The following is a 22,549-nucleotide window of genomic DNA, read 5'->3' as shown; positions in this document are numbered from 1 at the left end:
CTAAAAATAAATAAATCCCACAACAGCTCATCTTCCATATTTTTTTTCCTTGTGTTATGCAAGCATCTTTCAACCACAGATTTTAAAAGAGAAAAAAGTGGACATCCCATTGACTGGTGTAATGTACAAATGCAATTTTGGCAACGTTAACGAATAGAGAAAAAAAAAAATTGGATTTAAAAAACAAAAAGAAACCCCTTTAAATAATAAACAATGCATAACAAGAAACAGGAACAAGATGAGATGATAAAGATCCAGCTTTGTCAAAATGCAGAAACTAATAATTAATATTTTTTGTTACAACACACACATAAGAATTATAATCATACACAGATACTCACTACTGTAATCTCCATAGCCATAGTAGTTGTTATATCCAGTGTAGTCATAGTTTCCATAGCCTCCATAGCCCTGGTTGTTGTATCCATAACTACTGTAGCTGGGATTCCAGTAATTACTATATCCCTGGTTCCAGCTCTGGTTTGAAGCTATTGAAACAGTTACCAACATATTTAGAAGAGATTAGCAGGTGAATCAAAAATGACCCATATTAACATATAATTTTATTTAATGGCTTAATGCATTAACCTCCTCTTCCTCTGGACCTTGTTGAAGACCCTCCGCCTCTTGCTCCCCACTGCTGTTGTTGCTGCTGATACTGTTCCTTTGAAAGTGCTAGTTTAATTTCACACTAAAAAAAAATAGAAATTAAAATTAAATAAAAACATTTAGGCTAAACAAACAAAAAACAAAATCTATCCACCTTATTACAGCACATCATTTAGGTTCTTTATGAACACTATATTTTAGATGACATTTAATAACCTTTAATACCTTTATTAAAAAAAAAAAAAAAAAAAAAAAAAAAAAAAAACACGCTGTAAAAACACATATGCTTTTTGGTGCCCGTTACCCAGCATGCACCAGTGAAATGCACCAAAAACACAACGCAGGGGACCTTGGCTTTTGGTGCAGATTCCAAAACTGCAGCATGCAGAACTTTTCAAAACACACTGCAGTGGTGTGAAGAGGGATTGCATTCTTGTTGCATTTTTAGCATGATAAAAAAATGCATCAGCGTGAAAGCAGCCTTATACTTGCCCTGGGATCTAAACATTAGCAGGTGTATACAAGCTAGGAGTACAGCCTTGGTGTTTCTCACTGTGCAACCATCCAGAGACCACAGCAAACACATGATTTAAGGTGCTGGGATCTCTGGACCAACCTAGAAACTGCCATATTATGTATCAATGCTCAAAACAGATAAGAAGTCAAACTCTTCCAGTTCACTGCACCCCTACAGCCCACTGTGTCCCACGTTTTCTCGGTTTCTCCCATTAGGCCTCATGCACACTGGACGTTTTTTTTTTTTTTTTTTTTTTTACAGCTGCTGTTTGTGGCTTCAGGAATTTTTATATTAAAAAAGTTACAGTCCAGCTCCAGACTTGCCAGTTATACCACCCTCCTGCCATAGAGAAAGGAATAATACCCACTATACTTAACTTTTTCCATGGATCTTTGGTCCAATCATCACAGATCCTCTGTTCTCATGTAATGGCATGGTACAGCTGTGTGCAGCAATTTTCTATGAATTGTAGCACCTGGGCTAAGAGCCCTTTCACACTGGGGCGGTTTGCAGGTGCTATTGCGCTAATAATAGCGCCTGCAAACAGACCCGAAAGTGCCGGTGCTTTGTCTCCAGTGTGAAAGCCGAGGGCTTTCACACTGGTGCGGGGCGCTAGCAGGACGGGAAAAAAAAGTCCTGCTAGCAGCATCTTCGGAGCGGTGAAGGAGCGGAGTATATACACCGCTCCTGCCCATTGAAATCAATGGGACAGCGCGGCTATACCGCCGGCAAAGCGGGCTTTGCAGTGGTTTTTAACCCTTTCTCGGCCGCTAGCGGGGGGTAAAACCGCCCCACTAGCGGCCGAATACCGACGGTAAAGCGCCGCTTACAATAGCGTCGCTTTACTGCCGACGCCGCCCCCGCGTGAAAGAGCCCTTACAGGAACTAGGTTAAATGAAGCTGGGCGTTATTCAACTCAGAGGAGCAGTGCTAGATCAGCCAGTCTGCAAGGGACAGTGCCAGAAATTGTACAAGTTAAGCAGCCAAGCTATTTTAGGCTGCTTTGGGGTCTGGAAAATTTTAATGTACACTCAAGCTGGACTAGAGCTTTAAAAAAGACAAGTTCACCTTAAAAAAAAAAAGAGAAAAATACATTTATTATTTTTTGTTTCTGGAGCCTCAAGCAAAGGGCCAGTTTACCGTGCTACTGAAAATGGGCCCAGCCTCAGTGAGAATAAACACGGTCTTAGTGTTGGTGGTCAGTAGGAGGGGGAAGTAGTTCCCCATCATTGGTATTAGTGGAAGAAATATTGGCATATTGTTGTCAGTGGGAGGAATAGTGCCCAAGGGCCGGATGAAGGCTAGCAAAGGGCTACATCCGGCCCTCAGGCTGCAGTTTGGAGACACCTGCTCTAAAGCATTGCACCAGCGATCAGCAGATCAATAGTGCCACGCTGGTCTCCTGTAGTTCTGTCAGCATGTTTGTGTGTCTGTATGGGCAAGCAGATACAATCTGACAGGAGAGAATGCACTACCACAGTGCCATGATAGTTCAATGAAAACTACAAGCCGACAGTCGCAAAGGCAGAACACTGAATGAGTGACACAGCAGGAGCCCCACCCAGCCATTTTTTTTTTTCAGGCGGTCCCGAATATGGGTTTAATATGTTACGAAAGGTGAACTCCATCTTTTTCCAGAGAGAAACAAGATGTGAACTGACAACTTCCTTCCTTTCTGCAAGGAGACTGGACAGGGGCAAGAAAGCCATGCTGACGGGGTTCACAGAAAAAAAAACAAAAAAAAACAACACCTCAAATCTTAACCTGTCAAATGGCAGTACTAAAATGTCTTAAAAGTTTGTTTTACTTTAAAATTTTCCTGCTAGCTCAACATACTTTACTTAAGCCAATATTATGGTATTTCTTTTCCATGATTTTTTTCACTGGCTCTTCTTCCGTAAATGTGATGAAACAGAAGCCTCGCCTTTTGTTAGTCTTGTTGTCCATGGGGAGCTCAATTGCTTCAACCTGAAGGATTTGGATTGCAAGGTGAAAAAAAAAAAGAAATAAAAAAAATAAAAAAAAGGGTACACCCATATGTCCATACCAGTTTAACTCATCATACTCTTGCCTTTTATCAACTTGAAAAGCAGACAATCTTAAAAAGAGTAAAATATACCTCCCCAAATGTCCCAAAGTATTCCCTTATTTTGTCTTCTGGTGTGTCTGGTGATAAACCTCCCACAAATATCTTCTTCACTGGTTCCTTTGTCTTCATTGCCTTTGCCCTTTTTGGATCGATGACTTTGCCATTCAGTTTGTGCTCTTTGTGTTCCATCACCTGCAGCAATAAGAAGCAGCCTAAAATGTTACATTCAGATGCAATGAGGAACAGCAGCTGCCATTCATGAAAATTGACAGAAAAATCAGAAAAAAATGCTTTATTCTGCAACACCTACTGTGCTACCTCTATTGCTCTCATTTGTCCTGACAAAAAAAAAAAAAAAGGGAGGGCGCGCATATACCTTCCTAAGGGCTAAATACTTTTTAAAAGGGGATCTAAACTCAAAAGTGAAAATAAATTAAAAAAAAAGGGAAGTGAAGCTTTGCTAGGTTATGGGAAACATCTAGGGTAAGGCCTCTTTCACACGGGGCAGATCAGTCATGATCCGCCCCGTGAACATCCGCTTGCTCAGCGGGGATAGCTCCGCCGATCCCCGCTGAGCAGGAAGATGACAGGTGCATCGCTGCACACTGTGCAGCGACGGACCTGTCAGAGCGCCGCTCTCCCCTATGGGGGGATCGGATGATGACGGTCCGTAGTGTCCGTCGTCATCCGATCCGATCCGAAAACGGAGGAAAAAGTAGGTTTTTCCTCCGTTACACTTTTCGGATCGGAGCGGGTCGGATGTCAGCGGACATGTCACCGCTGACATCCGACGCTCCATAGGGATGACTGTATGTCCGTTTTTCATCCGAAAACGGATGGATGAAAAACGGACATACGGATCATCCGTGTGAAAGAGGCCTAATGCTTATGCACAATAAACATTTCTGACAAAACTACCCTTTGCTTTAAATTGCTCTTTAAAAAGATCATTGTACATCGTGCTGTTAGGGGTGTCTACAAATTTAGTGCCTACAGCCTCATATTTGTATATCTGCAGTGTAAGATCTAAGGAACTGCTGGTTTCATGAGATTTGGAGTGAGCTGTGGTCATGCCATTTTTGTATCGCTCACTGTTCTTGCTGAAGGTTCTGACATGAGGACTTCCTCCACCAAAATGGCCACTTCCACACAGACAGTGCAAAAAACAGTAATGGGAAAGGTTAGGTATAGGGAGACCACAGGAAATACTGGTGACCAATCTTTGCCTTCTGCTAGAATGGCACAGTATATATATATATATATATATATATATATATATATATATATATATATATATATATATATATATCTCTCTCTCTCTCTATCTATCTATCACATACACACCTTTATATTATATATACACACACACACACACACACACACACACACATCTATCTAAAAAGGAATGAGGAGGATTCACCCATCACATTTACCAAGATGCATTCCAGCTGTCACATACAAAAAAAAAAAAAAAAAAAAAAAATACATACACGCTTCCAACAAGATATGCCCATCAGCTCCCACAATACACATAGGGCATATCCTTGTTGAAAGTGATGGAGAAATATGGGGAAAGGTATGAAAACAATGGGTGAATTCCGTGAAATACATATTGTCCTGCAAACATTCATTCTGAATCGTGCAGCAAGTCCTCTTAAGTAGGCCCCACCCTACAAATGTTCTTTACTCATTTCTCTTGTTTTTCTTTTTCTACTCTTAAACCACAAACACAGGGATACATTAAAAGGTGTCATAGTTTGGGGAAAGAAATAGAGCAAAGTGCCAAGGAAATTTTTTGTGGCTCTCTAATGCCCCGTACACACGATCGGACATTCCGACAACAAAATCCATGGATTTTTTCCGACGGATGTTGTCTTGCATACACACGGTCACACAAAGTTGTCGGAAAGTCCGATCGTCCTAAACGCGGTGACGTAAACACGTACGTTGGGTCTATAAACGGGGCAGTAGCCAATAGTTTTCGTTTCTTTATTTATTCTGAGCATGCGTGGCACTTTGTGTGTCGGATTTGTGTACACACGATCGGAATTTCCGACAAGGTCCTATCACACATTTTCCATCGGAAAATCCGACCGTGTGTACATAAGAGTTACATTTAGCAAGGCAGATGCAGCGGTTTTATACTGGTGCAAACTCATTTTTTAAAAGTGATGTAGCGGATTCATATTTGTGACAACAAGCGACCACTTAGATAAAATGTCCCCTGATAAATATTAAATAATTTTGACCTTATTCACTAATAAAAGCTGAATTTAACATAGAACTCCAAAATTCAACTACTTTGCAAACTGCAGGCTTACTATGGGTTAAGTCCAACTAGGTGCACACCATCTCTGCAGGAGCGGAGACCAGAAGGTCCAGCACCGGGAAGTTTAGCAATAGCTCAGTAACAAATTGTAAATTAAATAGATAAGTCCACAAGGTGGTATACACCTCATTGGACTTCACCCAACACATTTTAAAATGTGGCTTAATTCCTGGAGTTCAGCTTTAACATTAATGGCAACTAGAGGGCCAAAATAAAAAGTCAAACATATGAAACTGGTTAATTTCACTAATATATGTGAAACTTGGAACTCACAAATACTAAAATTAGTACTTTACCTTATCTACGCCTTCTGACTCTTTAAACAATACAAAACCAAAGCCTCTGGAGCGTCCGGTGATTGGATCTAATTTCAAAGTGCAATCTACAACTTCTCCAAATTTTGAAAAGTAATCCTTTAGATCTTTCTTTGTAGTGTCCCAGCTAAGACCGCCAATAAACATCTTCCTGTAACAAGGAAAAAAAAAAAAAAAAGTATATCTATGTTATAAAATTAGACTCTAGGTACTAGATTTGCCACAGACGATGTACAGTATTTTACATAGGGGATTAAAATAAAAATATGTAGCGCGTTTGTTTGTTTTTTACACCACTATGAGGAGCTGTACCAATATTTCAAATTCCAGATGTAGACAGACATAACTACGGTCGGAAATGGCTTTTTATTATGCACATAAGACTGCAGCAGCTATTTTGACTGTTCAAAATGTAAAATTCCCTCGCTTGTGCTTACCTATTCATGTTAAAATTCTAACTGGGTGTTACAGAATCTTGTAATTGTGCCAGTGCAACAAACTTTAAGGCTACTTTCACACTCGGCCCGCCCAAGCGTTAGAGGTAAATCGCCGCTAGGCGGGAGCGGGGTGCTTTTAACAAGAATTTAACCCCACTGTAAAAAATAAAAAGCGCCAAAGCGCTTTGGCAGCGCTGCCCATTGATTTCAATGGCAGGGGCGGTTTATACACAGCACTCGCACCGTCCCAAAGATGCTCCATGCAGGACTTTTCCCGTCCTACAAGCGTACCGCCCCAGTGTGAAAGCACACTGGCTTTCACACTGGGGAGGCATGAGAGGTGCTTTTCAGGCGCCATTTTTAGCGCTAAAATGCCTGAATAAGCTGCTTCAGTGTGAAAGGGGTCATAAGGAAATAATCTTTCCTTCGGTTGCAAGGTACTGGCAACACAAAGTTAGTTTTTAGGTTAAAAAAATGCCACACACAAAAACAGTTCTCCCAAGAAACACATCTACAGTTTTGCATACTCCACGTGTTAGACTGACAAGAAACAAAAGTTTCATGCCAAAAAAAAAAAAAAAAAAAAAAAAAAAAACACCACACACACACACACGGATCTAAACTGAGACAGCAACAGGAGGCAATGCTACAAGTAAAAAAAGTACATCAGGATGTGCAGTTGAGAAACCAAAGCCTTGGACTGCCCATACATTATACAATTTTTCTTTAGCTTTACCAAAACCATATATAAATGCCAAAACCTAAACACTTTCAATTTGTATGCAGGCAGGCCCTTGCATTTCATAGTCGAAAGTAAATCTAATGGGAATTGAAGAAAATGGTTTAACCACTTCAGCCCCGGACCATTTGGCACTGCGTCGCTTTAACTGATAATTGCAGTCATGTGACATGGCCCCCAAACAAAATTGATGTCTTTTTCCCCAGACAAAGATTTCTTTTGGTGGGATTTGATCACCTTTGTGGTTTTTCATTTTTTGCAAAAAAAAAAAAAAAAAAAAAAAAAAAAAAAAAAAAAAAAATCGCAATAAGCTTTTTATTGATTGGTTTGCACAAATGTTATAGCGTACACAAAATAGGGGATAGTTTTATGACATTATTTTTTTTTTATTATTAATAATGGTGGAGATTTTTATTGTGAGTGCAACATTATGGCAGACAGAGCGGCCACTTTTGGCGCTATTTTGGGACCATTCACATTTATACAGCGATCAGTGTGATTAAAAATGCATTGATTACTGTGTAAAAGTGACTGGCAGTGAAGGGGTTAACCGGGAGGGGGCTCTGAAGGGGTTAAGTTTGTCCTAGGGATGTGTTCTAACTGTGGGGGTGGGGGTGGGCTACGTGTGACAGGACACTGATTACCGCTCTCTATTTTTGCATCAGCATTTCCCCGTTCGCGGGACCCGCGATCACGCTCACGAATCTCGCGGCGGGCACGCGCTCGCTCACAATGTCGCGTTTTAAAAGGCAACGTACAGGTACGTTAATATGCCTGTCCATGCCATCCTGAAGATGTATATCGGCAAGTGGTTGACCACTTCAAGATTCAATCCCCTTCATGACCAGGCCATTTTTTGCTATTCAGCACTGCGCTACTTTAACTGGCGATTGCGCGGTCATGCAACACTGTACCCAAATTTAAAAAATGTATAATATACACATACTATAGTGCCTAAAAAAAAAGGGCAACCAGCGCTGAGGACAAATTTGAATTTGGGGGACGAGGACACAACAATATGTGTCAGACAGTGGGAACACAGACCGCAGCAGCTCAAATTTTTGGAAAAGAACAAAACACATACCTCCAGCTACAAATAAAAACAAATTCTGTGTATTCGCATACTAAAAATGCTGCTTTGCAGGGAAAAGAAAAAGGGATTGTCAAAACAGCTCTGGGCTGTGATTCAACACAGCCGATCAAAAGGTCCCAGGCATGAATCATTGGCCAATATTTACTGACAGATTTCCGCTGTGTCAAATCACAGGGGAGTAGGCGGGTGGGGGGCACACGTGCCCAAAACCCAGACACAAGCAGCGACATATGGGTACGTCACTGTGCCTGTAGGAACCACCCTGTCACAGTATATATACTGCAGCGGGTTGACAAGTGAACATATGCCAATTTATTGTACAATTTCTTTGTAGGATTGTCCTTTAGATTTATCAAAAACCATATAATGGGAGGTCCAACCTAAACACCACTTCCAATCTATATCCTATCAGGCAGGCCCTTGCATGACAGCTTAAAAGGTAAATCTAAAAAGGAAAAAAAAAAAAAAAAAAAAAAAATTGTACAGAGCTATAATGTATGGCCGGCTTTATTTACATTATCACTTTTCCCGTGGTTGGTGCTTGATTTGTGCAATTTTTAAATTTTATCGTCATTTTTATATTTAAATGTATGCATCAGGGCAACTATGGGGCAGAATTGTGGGCTACAAAGTCGGAGTACTATCATTGGTGGACTCCCAGTGACACCCCTAAGAGCTGCACAAATTATCGTCAAGAATCGTTATCCCCATTTTTCCCTGTTGCGATCTTGAAAAAACGTGTTTCCCGATTCTTGCTATGCAAAGAATTTTCTCCGCTCTTCTGAAGCCACAGCCCTCAAAAGAAAGGAAGGAAAAAAAAATAAATAAATAAATAATAATGGGCAGTCTGCCAAGAATTAGGCCCCTTTTACACATGCGGATCCGTTTTTACTCCTCCACTTGCTCAGCAGGGATCGCTCCATTGATCCCCGCTGAGCCGGCAGACGATAAGTGTAGGGACGGACCTGTCAGAGCTCTGCTCTCCTCTATGATGATGGGGGGGGGGGAAATCGGATGATTACGGACCGCCTGTCCGGTTTCATCCGATCTGCCAGACGGATGAAAATTAGGGTTTGCATCCGTCTGGATTTTTGCTGACATCCGACGCTCCATAGAGGTGCATGGAGCGCCCGTTCAGAGCCGCCTGAAAAAACTGACAGGTGGATCTGAACGGTCTGCACCTGTGAAAGGGGTCTTAGAACATTCTTTAGCAGTGAACTTAAAGTGGAGCTCCGCCAAAAAATTATTATTTTTTTTTTTTAAAAGTCAGCAGCTACAAATACTGCAGCTGCTGACTTTTAAAACATGGACACTTACCTGTCCAGGGCGCCCGCGATGTCCGCACCCGAGGCCGAACCGTCTCTCCGTCCTCGGGTGCTGCCACCTCCATCTTCGGCTTCACTTCCCGGTTCCCTACTGCGCTGCGCGACTCACGGATGGTCCCTGCTGTCTCTGGGACCCGTGTGTTTCCCAGCAGGCAGCGGGGAGGGAGCAGGAAGTGGCGTAAATAACCGCAGATTCTGCGGCTATCTATGCCAGAAGTGGGTACAGATACCTGTAATATACAGGTATCTGTACCCCCCTCCCCCCTGAAAGGTGCCAACTGTGTCACCGGAGGGGGGGAGGAATGTGATGAGTGGAAGTTCCACTTTTGGGTGGAACTCCACTTTAACTTGAAACATTGTAACAATTTGTCAATGGAATAGACATCTGTGTAAGTGAGTAAAGTTTAACCACTTAAACACTAAACCTTTTTCTGACATTTGTGGGTTTCATGTTAAAAGCATTTTTTTGCTAGAAAATTACCTAGAACCCCACATACATACATTTTTTTTTTTTAGTAGAGACCCTAGAGAATAAAATGTTTATTTTCTTTTGAAAGCAACCACAGACACCACAATTTGTTTGATACATCTGGAAAAAAATTTTGTGGATTTAAACTGAAAGTTCAAATAAGCTTTGGTTCGGTTCACACTGCCACAACTTGGGATCTGACTTCTGAGGCCCCAAGTCACACGACATGTGAAATCCCATGTTAGTCAAAGAGAGCTGTCCTAATTAGCACTACTGAAGTCGCTCTGACTTTAGAAAAGGTTCCTGTACTACTTCAAGGCAACTTCTATCCGACTTGTGCCCATAGACTTTAATGGAAGGTGCCTCCAAGTCGGATCCTCATCTATATTAAATGTGATTTGTATGCGACATTACAGGAAGATTACCCAGGCATTCCCTGCGGTGTAGCCCCTTCTCTTGCATCAAAGTAGTACTAAAGTCACATCAAATCGCCAGGAAGATGCATGGCAAAGTCGTGACTTTCAGGTCGCGGTAGTGTGAACCGAGCCTTAAAACATACCATGTAAGCAACAATGCCTGGAATTCCTAGATGGTCAGAGACCCGATTTAGAATTATGCTGTGCCTCTGCATGACCAAAGTCGATTCCAGTGACAGATTTGTGTAGGCATTAGAAAGAAGTACATCAATGTATTTGCAGGCTGGAGTGTCCATACAACCGACATACCATCCCCATTGCATGTTCAACGGATTGCTGCACTTAAAATATTTATCAATTATTCAAGAAATGACAATCATCAGATGTTTGAAGATTTCCGCTCACAAGCTTACGCCCTTCATTGAATCAAAAGGAGTAGAAGAAATAACAGATTAAGCCATCTAATAATAGAACATCAACTAGACATATAAAAAGAATACCTTTTGTTTCACAATTCCATCCATTCTCTTATTGTATTTTTAATACTGTATTAAAAAAACATTGGGGATTATTGAGAGAGTTACCCGTTCCACCTTTACCCACATATAGGAAAGGTAGAACGTTAAGAGATCGTTTGGTTAGATCTGACCAGTATTTCCCTTCTAGTCCCAATATAATATTTTTGGGACCGCGTAATACAGGGTCTTATCCCTGTTTGTCATGCATACAATGCAATTCTATGATCAGAGGGAAATCCATATCACATCCCCAAAGGTTTTGAAATCCCAATTAAAAAGATACTATACGTGCCAATCCTCTTTTGTAATCGATGTCATAAAGTGCCCTTGTGGGTTTACTTTATATTGGTGAAACACAAAAGGTTAAAAAGACCATATAGCTAGACATAAGTATTTAATAAGGGAAAAATTACCACAACTACCATTAACTAGACACTTTATAGACAAAGGTAATTCTATTTCCCAACTAAAGTATATGGTATTGGAAGGGATTAATAAAAACAGGAGAGGAGGTGATCGAGAAATAATTCTCAGAAAAAGTGAGGTATACTGGAAAGATTTTCTCAATACTATTACCTCAGGATTAAATACTGATTTAGATTTATTTAAAATATACATTTAATATGTGGTGATATTCATATGTATATATTTTGACAGACTGACAAAGGCCCCTTTCACACTGAGGCGCTTCTAAACTGCCAGTAAAACACTGAGCGCTTTTGAAGAGCTTTCTATTCATTTCAATGCAGAGGGGCATTTTTTTTCACCACCCTGCCCTAGCCTGAAAGCATTCATTGATTTTAATGGAAATAGGTTTTCGTGAACTTTTCAGGTGCTTTTTTTTTTTAGGGTGAAAGCGCCTCAGTGTGAAAAGGGGTCTAAGAGCCCTTTAACGCAGACGCCCCCGCGCTGGCAGTGTGAATGAGCCGCTGGTTTTAGTGGCGCTTTACAGACATTTTTGCTGCGCTTTTCGGGTGCTAGCGGGGCGCTTTTAACCCCTGCTAGCGGCCGAATAAAGGGTCAAAAATCGCCCGCAAAGCGCCGCTGCTGAGGGGCGCTTTAGGAGCAGTGTAAACCGTTTCCTAAAGTGACCCAAAGAAGTTGCTAGCAGGACTTTGTTGACGTCCTGCCAGCGGAGCGCCCCAGTGTGAAAGCTCTCCGACTGCAGATGAGACTTTTTCAGGCGCCATTTTTAGCGCTAAAGTGCCTGAAAAACAACTCCAGTGTGAAAGGGGTCTAAAGAATCCCAATTAAAGTATGAGAACACCTGTCCTGGTTAACCATTTCTGCAATAGTGGAGAAAAATAATCAATGAAGGAATGTATTTGGACCAATTAGTCATTTCTTTGTGAAAGTGTTTAAAACCTCATGAATTTATATGAAATGTTAGGTGTGTTTTTGATCCGATGAAGGGCGTAAGCTTGCGAGCCTGAAACAGAAATCTAACATCTGATTATGTAATTAATATTTTAAGTGCAGCAATCCATTGGACTTTTTCTATATTTGGTTGGTGGGAAGACTAGATTGCATTGGACAAAGACCGGGTGCTACTTTCATCAAATATATTTATTCTCCTAGATCACTGAAAAAACATATTGTAGTGTGCATCAAACCTACAGTACAATTACCATAGATATTATGGTGGATAATACTTACTGATAATTTTCCAGGGCAGGATTTTCATTTCAGTAACATCAATATCTGACTTTCATTATCTTAATGGATTTAAATATGTTTAATAAACTTTCCAGGTTGTTTTACAAGATACAAATAAGCATCATTGCAGATAGCACTACAAAATGTCATACAGTCAGGTTTCCAAGTTCAAGCACCTGAAAGAGAAATAAGCCATGCATTTTCAGGTATGGTTGCCCTATAGTGGCTCTAGGTTTTGGAATGGTGTAATAACGTGCAGTTCAGTACATATCCACTTTGTATTGAAACGCATTTAAGGCAACAAGTACAGTTACTTTGTGGTGCCTGCAAATATTAGTGTTAGTACAAGTGTTACCATCAAGCCCCTCTCACTATTTAGCTTTCCTGAACAGTTGAAAGACCAGGGAAAGGCTTAATGACCTGGCCTAAACTCAAGGCCCCCCATGATCTGCAAGAAGGGGGGCTCATTTTAGAGACAAAATGCTTGTGTAAATGCAGGGTTTCCCTTTTTTTTTTAATGCATTTGACCACCTTAGCTGCATCAAGCTGCTCTGGCTTTCCCTTTGACTATATGGGGAGAACAGCCGTTCTGATTGGAACAAAAGCCCCTGTACATAGGCCCTTACAAGCGCCGCAACCTACCTACACTTTACTGTTGAAAAGTTTCTCCTCAACCAGCACTGCTGGCTATAGCTGGCAGTGCTGGTTAGCGGTGAAGTCTCCCCGCTGTCAGAATACGAAGGCTCAACAGAGAGGATTCCCCCAACCCCCTCGAATGTGTGGATGGGGGAAAATCAAGTCATATTTTTTTTTTCCCTCTTTCAACCAGCTGGTTGGGGAAAAAAAAACCCCACACCACACACAGGGCCCAAATGCATACATTCTTTGCAATCATGCCCACAGCCTCTGGGGTTTGTTTACATCCCTCTACTATCTTTCACGTTCCAGCTACACCATAGCATTTCTACGGGGCTGTCTGAGCGTTTCGTTGCGCGTTTTTTCGGGCATATTTGCGCGTTTCCATGCAGCTTTGGCGGGTTTTTTTAGCCAATAGGAAAAATTATCCGTTTCATCATTTGTTGCTATGTTTTTAGATTTTGTCATCTGCTTCCTGCTCGAAAAACGTCCAAATCTGCCCGATTTGCGCGACAAAAAAGGGTCCAGAACTTGTTTGAGCTTCAGGCGACTTGGAGTGGAGATGTGAACCATCTCCATAGAGAATAATGGATTTTTTTCCCCTCAAGCGTTTTGTAGCTTGAGGCTTCAAGCTACAAAACGCTCAGGTGTGAATGGGCTCTTAGAGATGGCCCCACAGAATCCTGAAAGTACAGAAGATCGGCAAAAAGCATGTAAACAAAACCCCCAGGGATGGGGATACAACTGCAAGATTTTGCTTGTGCTCCCTCCCACAGTGTGATCAGCGCTGCCACTGGAAGTCCCCTCCTTCACCTGCCGCTCTGTGCACTACTCCCAATGGCTCCCTCTGAGTTCACGATTTGGTGACCCACTACAGCTTTTGTCCTGTTTTAGGCTGGGTTCACACCAGTGTGAATTGGATGATGGTTTCTCCGCATCCAATTCGCACAGCAGGAGATTGTGACCGGCTCTCCATGGAGCCGGTTCACATATCTCCACAGTGGCTCCAGTGAGATTTGCACAGGAGCCCTGTGTGTCTTCTGGTCTGTTTCAAGTTCGAATTCAGCCAAAAATTCGAGCTGAAATCAGACCTGAAACGGTGAACGAGGACGACTCCTGCTGTGAGCTGTTGCATGCTCGTATGTGAACCCAGCCTTAAAAGGTCAAATGCAGCTTTGGTACACATTGTCCTTTAAAGCACAATTTTGAATCCAGCGGACCAATAACAAATTTTACATGCCGTACACACATACTGCTCCGGCTCTCTGCATCGCACTGCTGCCTTACAGACTCATCATTGGATCTCACCTCCTTATCCAGCTATGTGCTCGAACTCCGTGCTCCCTCCCACAGCCTGATCAGTGTTGCCATTGAAAGATCCCTCTGTTCTCTGCACTACTCCCAGCACCTCTATGAATTCACAGGAGCAGAAACTACAGAGGAGGCATTGGGTATATATGTAATACATGTCCTATAGGACAATATGACTACAGTTGTCCTTTATCTATGTGGTCAACGATCTTGGTGTGATCACATAGTTTTAAGTGCCGAGGACTAATTTGGGGTCTTATAGAAACCAGATCTCTCCATAAAACCTACCAGTCACAAGGGATGTTTACATTCATTGAGACAGCAATAAAAGTGTTTAAAAAAATATAACAGTGTAAAAACAAAAAAATGTTTTTTTTTTGTTGTTTTTTTTAAAGTGCCCTGTCCTCAAGCAAAAAAGGCAAATGCACACAGCGGTCCTGCCCGCACCCAGCGATCGTCCCACGCGTGAAGTATCACTGCAAACATCAGATCACGGGGAGTAATTCTAGCACCAGACTTCCTGTGCAAATCTAAAATGGTAAACTTGTAAGAGATTTTAAAACGTCGCCTATCGATAGTAAAATGTATGTTTGTCTCTGTTGCACCGGCGAGCGTGACCGGATACAGTCTCCAGCAGTGGAAGCTCTGCAGAGGACACAGACAACAGCTGTGAAATGAATGGGACGGGATGTCACACATAGGAGTTACTATGGGGCTTCTGTTGTCAGATGTGTCCTCTGCACCCACCTCCACAAGAAAGCCGCCGCTGACAGCTCAGCGTGGGATCAGGTCAGATCTGCTGCAGAAAAAGGTTTGTATACGGATTTCTTCTTTACAGGGTTAGACAGGTTAGTGTTAGATCGTGGATCTCTGTAGATGCAGGGAATTTAGTTTTAGGGCGCACTTCTACTTTAAAAATAAATAAAGCCCAACCCCAGGCAACTCTAATCTTAAAGTAAACCTTTCCTGAGACAAATGGCGGCTGTCATTGCCAATCCCCTTCTGAACATGCAAGCTGCCTGTCTAGACCTATACAATTTGAGTCACTGGCCTAGAACAAGCATGCATATCTGGAAAGTCACATATCCTTATCTGCAAGCTAGCTCCAAGCAAAGAACACAAAATATTACAGATGCACAAAAAAACTTTGGTGGCCGAAAATGGTGTTTTTTCGCCATTTTGTAGATAAGGAGAAAAGTGCTGATAATGGTGCCAAAAACACACGCGATTTTACTATGCTTATGGTGTGTTTTTCATAGATCACGCGATTTAAAAACTTCATCAAAAATGTAATGTGTGCACTATTGATGCATTTTCAATGCATTTCAACGGGGAGGTGCAGTTTTTATAACTGACCAAAAATGCAGCAAGCATTATTTTTAACACCACAAGTGAAGCGCAACGGACCAGCATGAAGCTATACATAGAATTTAAAAAGGGATGCATTTTTCTTGAGCTTATCTTGCGCTAAAGGTGCCAATAATGGCCAACAAATTCAGTCATTTAAAGTTATTAATTAAAAAGTTTAATATATAATTTTATTTTTTTATTTAAAAAGTAATGTTTCCTTAATTTTCGGTTCCAAAATCTTCATTAAAATGCACCTCTACAAAAGCATTGGAGCAGCAATTCTCACCCTTTTTACCATAGAAGAACACTTACAGTAATATTCAGGTCTTGGGGAACCCCTGCTAAAAAAAAAAAAAGATTATATACACTAAATGTGGTACAGAAGCCACACCACAATGGTGGTTAATGATTACACTTGTGGTCGGTGGGAAGAACGCTCCTCTTACACTGGTGGTTGGTGGTGAGAAAAATGTCCTCCTTTAGGAGGCAGCTAGCACGATTATTGATGCCATTAGTTACTTAACAAAAAAAAAAACAAAAAAAAAAAGGGAAGAGGAGGAGGAGCTCCAATGGCCCCATGTAATTGACTTCCATGTCACTGCCAAGTGGCATTGGTGCCAGAACAATGCAGGCACTATCAGGTGGTAGTTTAATCCACCACTGCTAAAAGGAACTCCCAGCAATCTTTGAAGGGACTCTATGGTTGCATGGAACCCTGGCTATGAAAGGCTGTATTAGAGCAAAAATAGTAAACCAAAAGCCTGGAAACTAACATTTGCAAATTTACATAGTAGCAATGGCAGCCTTCATGTCACTTTTTTTTGTAAAGCTGTACAAGAGGTTATTGGACATTTGCATCATAAAAATGAATTACCACAAATAAAGTGTGAGTGCTGTTAGGCCTCGTGTGCACTGTTGCTGGTAAACGGATGTTTAGGAGCAGTTGGGCATTTTCTTCAACTGAACTCTCCTTTAGGTTATCTTATTAGTACATGTACACAGGGTCGTTTATAGTTGTTTCTAGGCAGTTTAGAGGCTTTTTTTGGGAACCCAAAAGAAAATAAATAAATAAATAAATGGTTTCAGAAGCTAAAACACAGTAACTCGTGCTTCATTTACACAGGCATTTTTTTCATTTTTGGCTATTTTGACGATTTTTTAAAAACGCTTCTAAGTGCAAACGTGGCAAAACGCCGCTAAACGTGACATGTAAATGCGGCAAAACAGACATTTTAAATGTGGGTTACTATCTGTCAAGTTAAATCATTCGAGAGGTTGAAAAAAAGTCCCGTGTACATTAAGTCTTAGAGAAAAGTTGCTTTCACTTTCAGTTCTGGCTGTGGTACACAGATTATATGGTGCTCACTGTGCAGCGCTTTCATTCAGAAAATTTCTTATTTTGTTTACAGAATGCAAAGTGCTCTGGGATTGGAGGAGGGAGATTTTGGCGTTCATCTGCAGAAGCAGCTACACGTCACTGGTTTCATTGATGGTACTTATTTCAAAAGTCCAAAAACCAGAGTTCAACTATCTGCAGGCCACTAAAAGCGGACCTTTACAAATTGATTGACTTTTGCACAACCAGCCTGTCGGGTTTTTCCTGATCAATGCCGCCGGCTATAGCTGACAACACTGATCATTGCATCCTGATGGCGGGGAAGGCTCCCCCGCTGTCGAAATACAATAACTCAGTGGGAGCAATTCCCCCATCAACATCCAGTGTCTGGATAGGGGGTGTTGGGCTTTAACTAGTACAGCTTTTAAGACATACTATGTACAGTACGTCCAAAGAATGAACGGTTAAGCCCAAGGTGATCAGCTTGTGCAGGTTTTGTATAGCTGGCTCCCATCTTCAAAGTGAAAGTGATGTGGTAGCTCCAAAGCTTACGATCACTTTCACCAAGGGGGCAGTGTGATGCCCCACCTCCTTCCCCCGCGGTTCCTGGGCTCTCCCGCTCTTACAGAGAGCTAGGGAACACAATGGCCAGCTACATGTTAGAGAGCAGTGTGAGAGTGCGGCATATCCATGCCGCGCTCTCACATGTAACAAAGAAACCAGAAGAGACGATGGTTTCGGCAATTCCGATTTCATATCCACCATTTCCTGGCCAGTACAGACAGTAGAAACACCTGGTGTGAAGGATGGGGGAGACTTTGGGGCCTATTAAATCTCTAATGTCTCCAAAAAGAAACACATTCACATTATTAATAATAATAATAAATATAATAATAATATCCCCTTGTAATAGAAATCAAGTACAAATAAATAAATTACCAAAATAAAATGCATTTAAAAAATAAATCCACCCATTGCCCCGCGCACACAAGCCAAGGGTGTGCATGCATATGTAAACCACGGCCGCACCATACACGTGAAATATCGTCGCAAATGTCAGAGTGAGAGCAATAATTCTAGCACAAGAGCTCCTGGTTAAATCTAAACTTATCCTGGTCTGTAAAACTGTAAAGGCTTTTAAAGCGTCACCTATGGAGGTTTTTAGGTACTGTCGTTTTTTGCGATATGACGGGTGCAAGCAAATTTTAACTCTTGGCATGTCTGGTATTTATTCACTCAACGTAACCTCATCTTTGACAGTTTACCAAAACTATAGGTATTATATTGTGTTTCTTTGCACTAAAATAAATGGTAAGATTTTTCCAGGAAATTTGTGTTTAATAAACAGTTGCGCAAGTTAATCCGACATAAAAAAAAATTTGCAACCATCATCCTTTTATTGTACAGGGCCTCAGCTTTCAGAAAATATATAAAAGTTTAAGTAATTATATTGCCAAAAATTTAGATTTTAACGTGTGAGAAAAAAAAAGTAAATAAAATTGCTCTAGAGCTGAACTGGTTAAAAAAAAAAAAAAAACAAAAAAAAACAAAACAAAACCCTGCATACATACAATGTAAAAAATAGCATGTAACAAGAAAAACTATCAGCTTGAAATAAAAAAAAAAAAAAGCAATCAAGCCCCCCCCCCCCCCAGCACTGTGCTACAACTCAACAGCCTTGTTATCTGGCTGGTAACAGCTACATTTGTTGCTAACATGATTAGTAGAACATGAATTCGATTGGAGAGCTTATGGATTGCTTCAGTCCCTTCTCACCACTAGGCCTCTTGCACACAGTACTGATGTACGAGCATCAGACACTCCTGGCAGAAAAAGCCTGTGTGTACAGGCACAGTACAAACAATGAGCTGCATTTAGATCCGAGAGGAAAAAAAAAAAAAAAACACCCCACAAAACGCCAGTATGCCTGAAAACTGTTTTCAGGCAGCCACGTGTGAGAGGCCTTGCCTGCATATACCAACATTAGCAGGAACAAGGTCATAAAATGTGTAATTTTCCCAGAAAAAGGTGATATGTACACCTAAGCTGTGTACTATTTACTCAAACCCTACTGTACACAGATGCTTTCAAACATCCAGTGTAAAGTGAGGGTGTTACACCACACCTAGATGACACAGCAATGACTGCCTATAAGCGGATATACGCTGTGCTTACATAAACTTACACACAAATCCATGAACATGGCTTTTGTGCATTCAAGGATTTAGGCCTCCTAACAGACTGAGGATCTTGGTGGCATTAGCTGGCAGAAAGAGCCCAAGTAAAAAAAAAATGCAAGTTATGTTCTGTAAAGACCTGACATATACATGCACAAAATTCTTCATTCTCTTCTAGCTGACTGTGTATGCATATAGATTTGCACTTGTTGAATTGTAAATGACTGCACTTAAAAGTTTTTTTTTTTTATGACTTTTAAACACATTGCTGTGTTATGGATCTTTACACACCTGTGTACACTTTCCCATTGATCTCCCATTGATCAATGTTTTTTAACTACCAGGTCCTGGGCCCACTGCTGAGTACTGCCTCCCTTTTCCTGTGCCTCCACTGTGGCCTCCCCTCTCCCATGCCTATACTGCCGAGCCGTGGCCTCCCCTCTCCCGTGCCCACACCACAGGCCTCCCCTCTCCCGTGCCCACGCTGCAGCCTTTCTTCTCTTAGGCATTCAGCCAGCTGCAGAGCTTTTAACCTTCCACAGTGCCTCCCAGCTTCCCTAGTTGCCCCCAACCTCCCATAATGTCCCCTCAATCACACTAGCGGATAAGAAGGGCCATAACACCCATGGTTGAGCCACACTTTTACCAATCCCCCCATCCGCTTAAGCTGCAGAGGCCAGCAGTGGACACATGCCGCAGCTGTGATGCTTTGCAGCAGAAATAATGCCCCCTGTTGCTCTCAGCGGCCGTAATGGCTGCCAAACGTGACCTATGCCTGCTCTCCAAGCGCCTCCCAACTGCACGCACTTATGATATATCCTGTATAAGTATTATTATACAGGAGAAAAATTATAATTATATATATATTAAATAATGGTGTGCTAATGCAGGGCACAAGGGGTTAAAACAGGTGGTGGGGAGGTGATAAACCACGCCTTTCAAATTCTCTCCAAAGATCGCACAGAGAGCAAAGCTTGTGTGCACAAGTCCTAAGAGCCCTCATAAACCACAGTGTCCCCCCCCCCCCTCCCCCTGCAGAGCCTCCGGTCCTCCATAGTGTACCTAACCTAAAACAAAAGCAAAACAGAAATGGAAGGCGCGCGCACCTAGTGCATTACCAGTGATGATTTAATAAGAAATTTTTGTATAAAAGGGGGTACTCACAAAATGCAACTGACAAAAGGCCATAGACACAGTGCATGGACATGCAGAGAACACGGGGTAGCTGCACCCAGTGTTCTGTACTGTCCATGCTCTGTGTTTATGGCCTTTTGTGAGTACCCACTTTTATACAATAAACTTATTACATTTTCTCTGGTAATGCACCAGGTGTGCACGCCTTTCATTTCTGTTTTTCTTGTAGTTCCTTTCGGATGAAAGGATCCCATCTGAGGAAGGCAGCATCCACCTAGTTTTGGGATACCATATATACCTTTCACACCACCATTTTATCTGACATCAGTTACGTCACACCTACTAGCGCTCGAAGTGACCGTTTTTTTGTAACCTAAAAACAACATCCCACAGCTGCTGCCCCCCCACCACACACAAGGCCGCCAAGTCTGCTGCAGTCTCCTAACCCCCTCCATCCCCCCCACAGCAACACCCAGCCCCATCCAGATCATCAATACGGTTTTTGTATCATGCATTTTATCGAGCGAGTCAATTATTTTTATTTTCTGGGGGGCATGTGGAGAACCGCTGTCATGGACAATAATACAGCTGTAATCACGTAACAAAAAAAAAAAAAAAAAAACCACACACAACACACACACACACAAACTAAAAAGTGACGTCTCAAACAGTTTTATTTTTGCCTGTGTATGACTTTACACAAGCATGGTGCATACCTGTGTACGGCCATTATTACTATGGGCTGAATGCTATGGGCACAGAAATATGCCTGCAATTCACTCCCCAATATCCCAAAGTATCCATGAGGCTTAATGTTTCCCCCACCCCCATAAAGCCCAAGCATAGGAAGGTGTCCTGTATAGCAGTGTGTACCTTTGTATGTATAGAAGATATACCCCTATTGTGCTCACACAGACGTGGATCTAGTATAGTAGGTTGAATTCCTTCATCTAGTCCAACCTAACCCTGAGCTAGTCCCAGGCTGCCCACGTGACCAGAGCTCCGGGCCCCTTGCTGGAAAAAGGCAATGGAGCCGAGCCAGCAGGCGGCCACATAAGACTGCAGGGTCCTTGCACCAATCCTCCTCGTTGCATCCTACTACACCCCACCGAAACTAAAAACAAAGCACCCCCGATAATAAATGAATGCTCACCCCTCGTCATCCTCGGCCTTGCTGGCGTTAATCTTGCCGCCTTCGCCAGGTGCGCCGCCCTCGGCCTCGCTGGCAGAGGCCTCCTCCACCATGGTCTCCTCTTTCGTATCCTCTTCGGCCGACATGGCTAGCTAAAAAAAAAAACAATGGCGAGCAACGAGCAGCTGCAGAGGGAAAGAGGGATAATGGCGTCTCCCCCACTGTGCCACTCCTCCTATAGAGCCTGGCACCGCCTCTCCGCTCCCACAAATGGCGGCGCCATGGAGAACGCCCGAAAATGGAGAACGCCCGAAATGGCCGCGAGGGACAATACATTAATCCTACGGGCCATTGTGGAGCCGATACAAAGCGCCTATAAGGCTCGGGCGATGCTAAAACCAGGAACAATACATGTATATGGCTCCTGAGGCGCCATTATAGTCCCTGACCCAGAGCACAGTATTTACATGATAACAGTCCAAAATAAAGAGCAGAGACAACATTTCTGTGTGGAATTCTGACACCTTTTTTTCGGTTCCCAATTTAAGAAACTCATAATAGACCCCATTCCCACCTGAGGGATTTAAAGCACATCACCCAAATAATCGCCTTTGACATCAAGATTCCCATTATATCCAATGGTGCCCATTCTCTACCTGAGCGTCGTGTTGCTTGAACCTTATCACTCGAAGCCCAAAGGGCTCATTCACATGCACATAATAGACCCCATTCCCACCTGAGGGATTTGAAGCACATCACCCAAATAATCGCCTTTGACATCAAGATTCCCATTATATCCAATGGTGCCCATTCTCTACCTGAGCGTCGTGTTGCTTGAACCTTATCACTCGAAGCCCAAAGGGCGCATGCACATGCACATAATAGACCCCATTCCCACCTGATGGATTTGAAGCGCATCGCCCAAATAATCGACTCGACATCAAGATACCCATCATTTTTAG

The 22,549-nt window shown here is 42.2% G+C and overlaps 1 protein-coding gene across 1 annotated transcript in view; it reads right to left on the bottom strand.

Annotated features, from left to right (window-relative positions):
- Positions 1-21,850, bottom strand: part of LOC141107162 (heterogeneous nuclear ribonucleoprotein D0-like) — a 27,232-nt gene extending 5,382 nt beyond the window's left edge. Inside the window, 8 exon segments of the mRNA XM_073597912.1 lie at positions 342-488; positions 589-600; positions 603-666; positions 668-691; positions 2,963-3,094; positions 3,246-3,407; positions 5,841-6,009; positions 21,609-21,850. Coding sequence (XP_073454013.1) covers positions 342-488; positions 589-600; positions 603-666; positions 668-691; positions 2,963-3,094; positions 3,246-3,407; positions 5,841-6,009; positions 21,609-21,733 — 835 coding nt within the window. The 5' untranslated portion in view covers positions 21,734-21,850.
- Positions 21,851-22,549: the final 699 nt, after the last annotated feature.

This window comes from Aquarana catesbeiana, linkage group LG01, assembly GCF_042186555.1.
Source record: "Aquarana catesbeiana isolate 2022-GZ linkage group LG01, ASM4218655v1, whole genome shotgun sequence".
Lineage (NCBI taxonomy): Eukaryota > Metazoa > Chordata > Amphibia > Anura > Ranidae > Aquarana > Aquarana catesbeiana.
The sequence above is the reverse complement of the archived record's forward strand: the minus strand, read 5'-3'. Positions and strand labels throughout refer to the sequence as shown.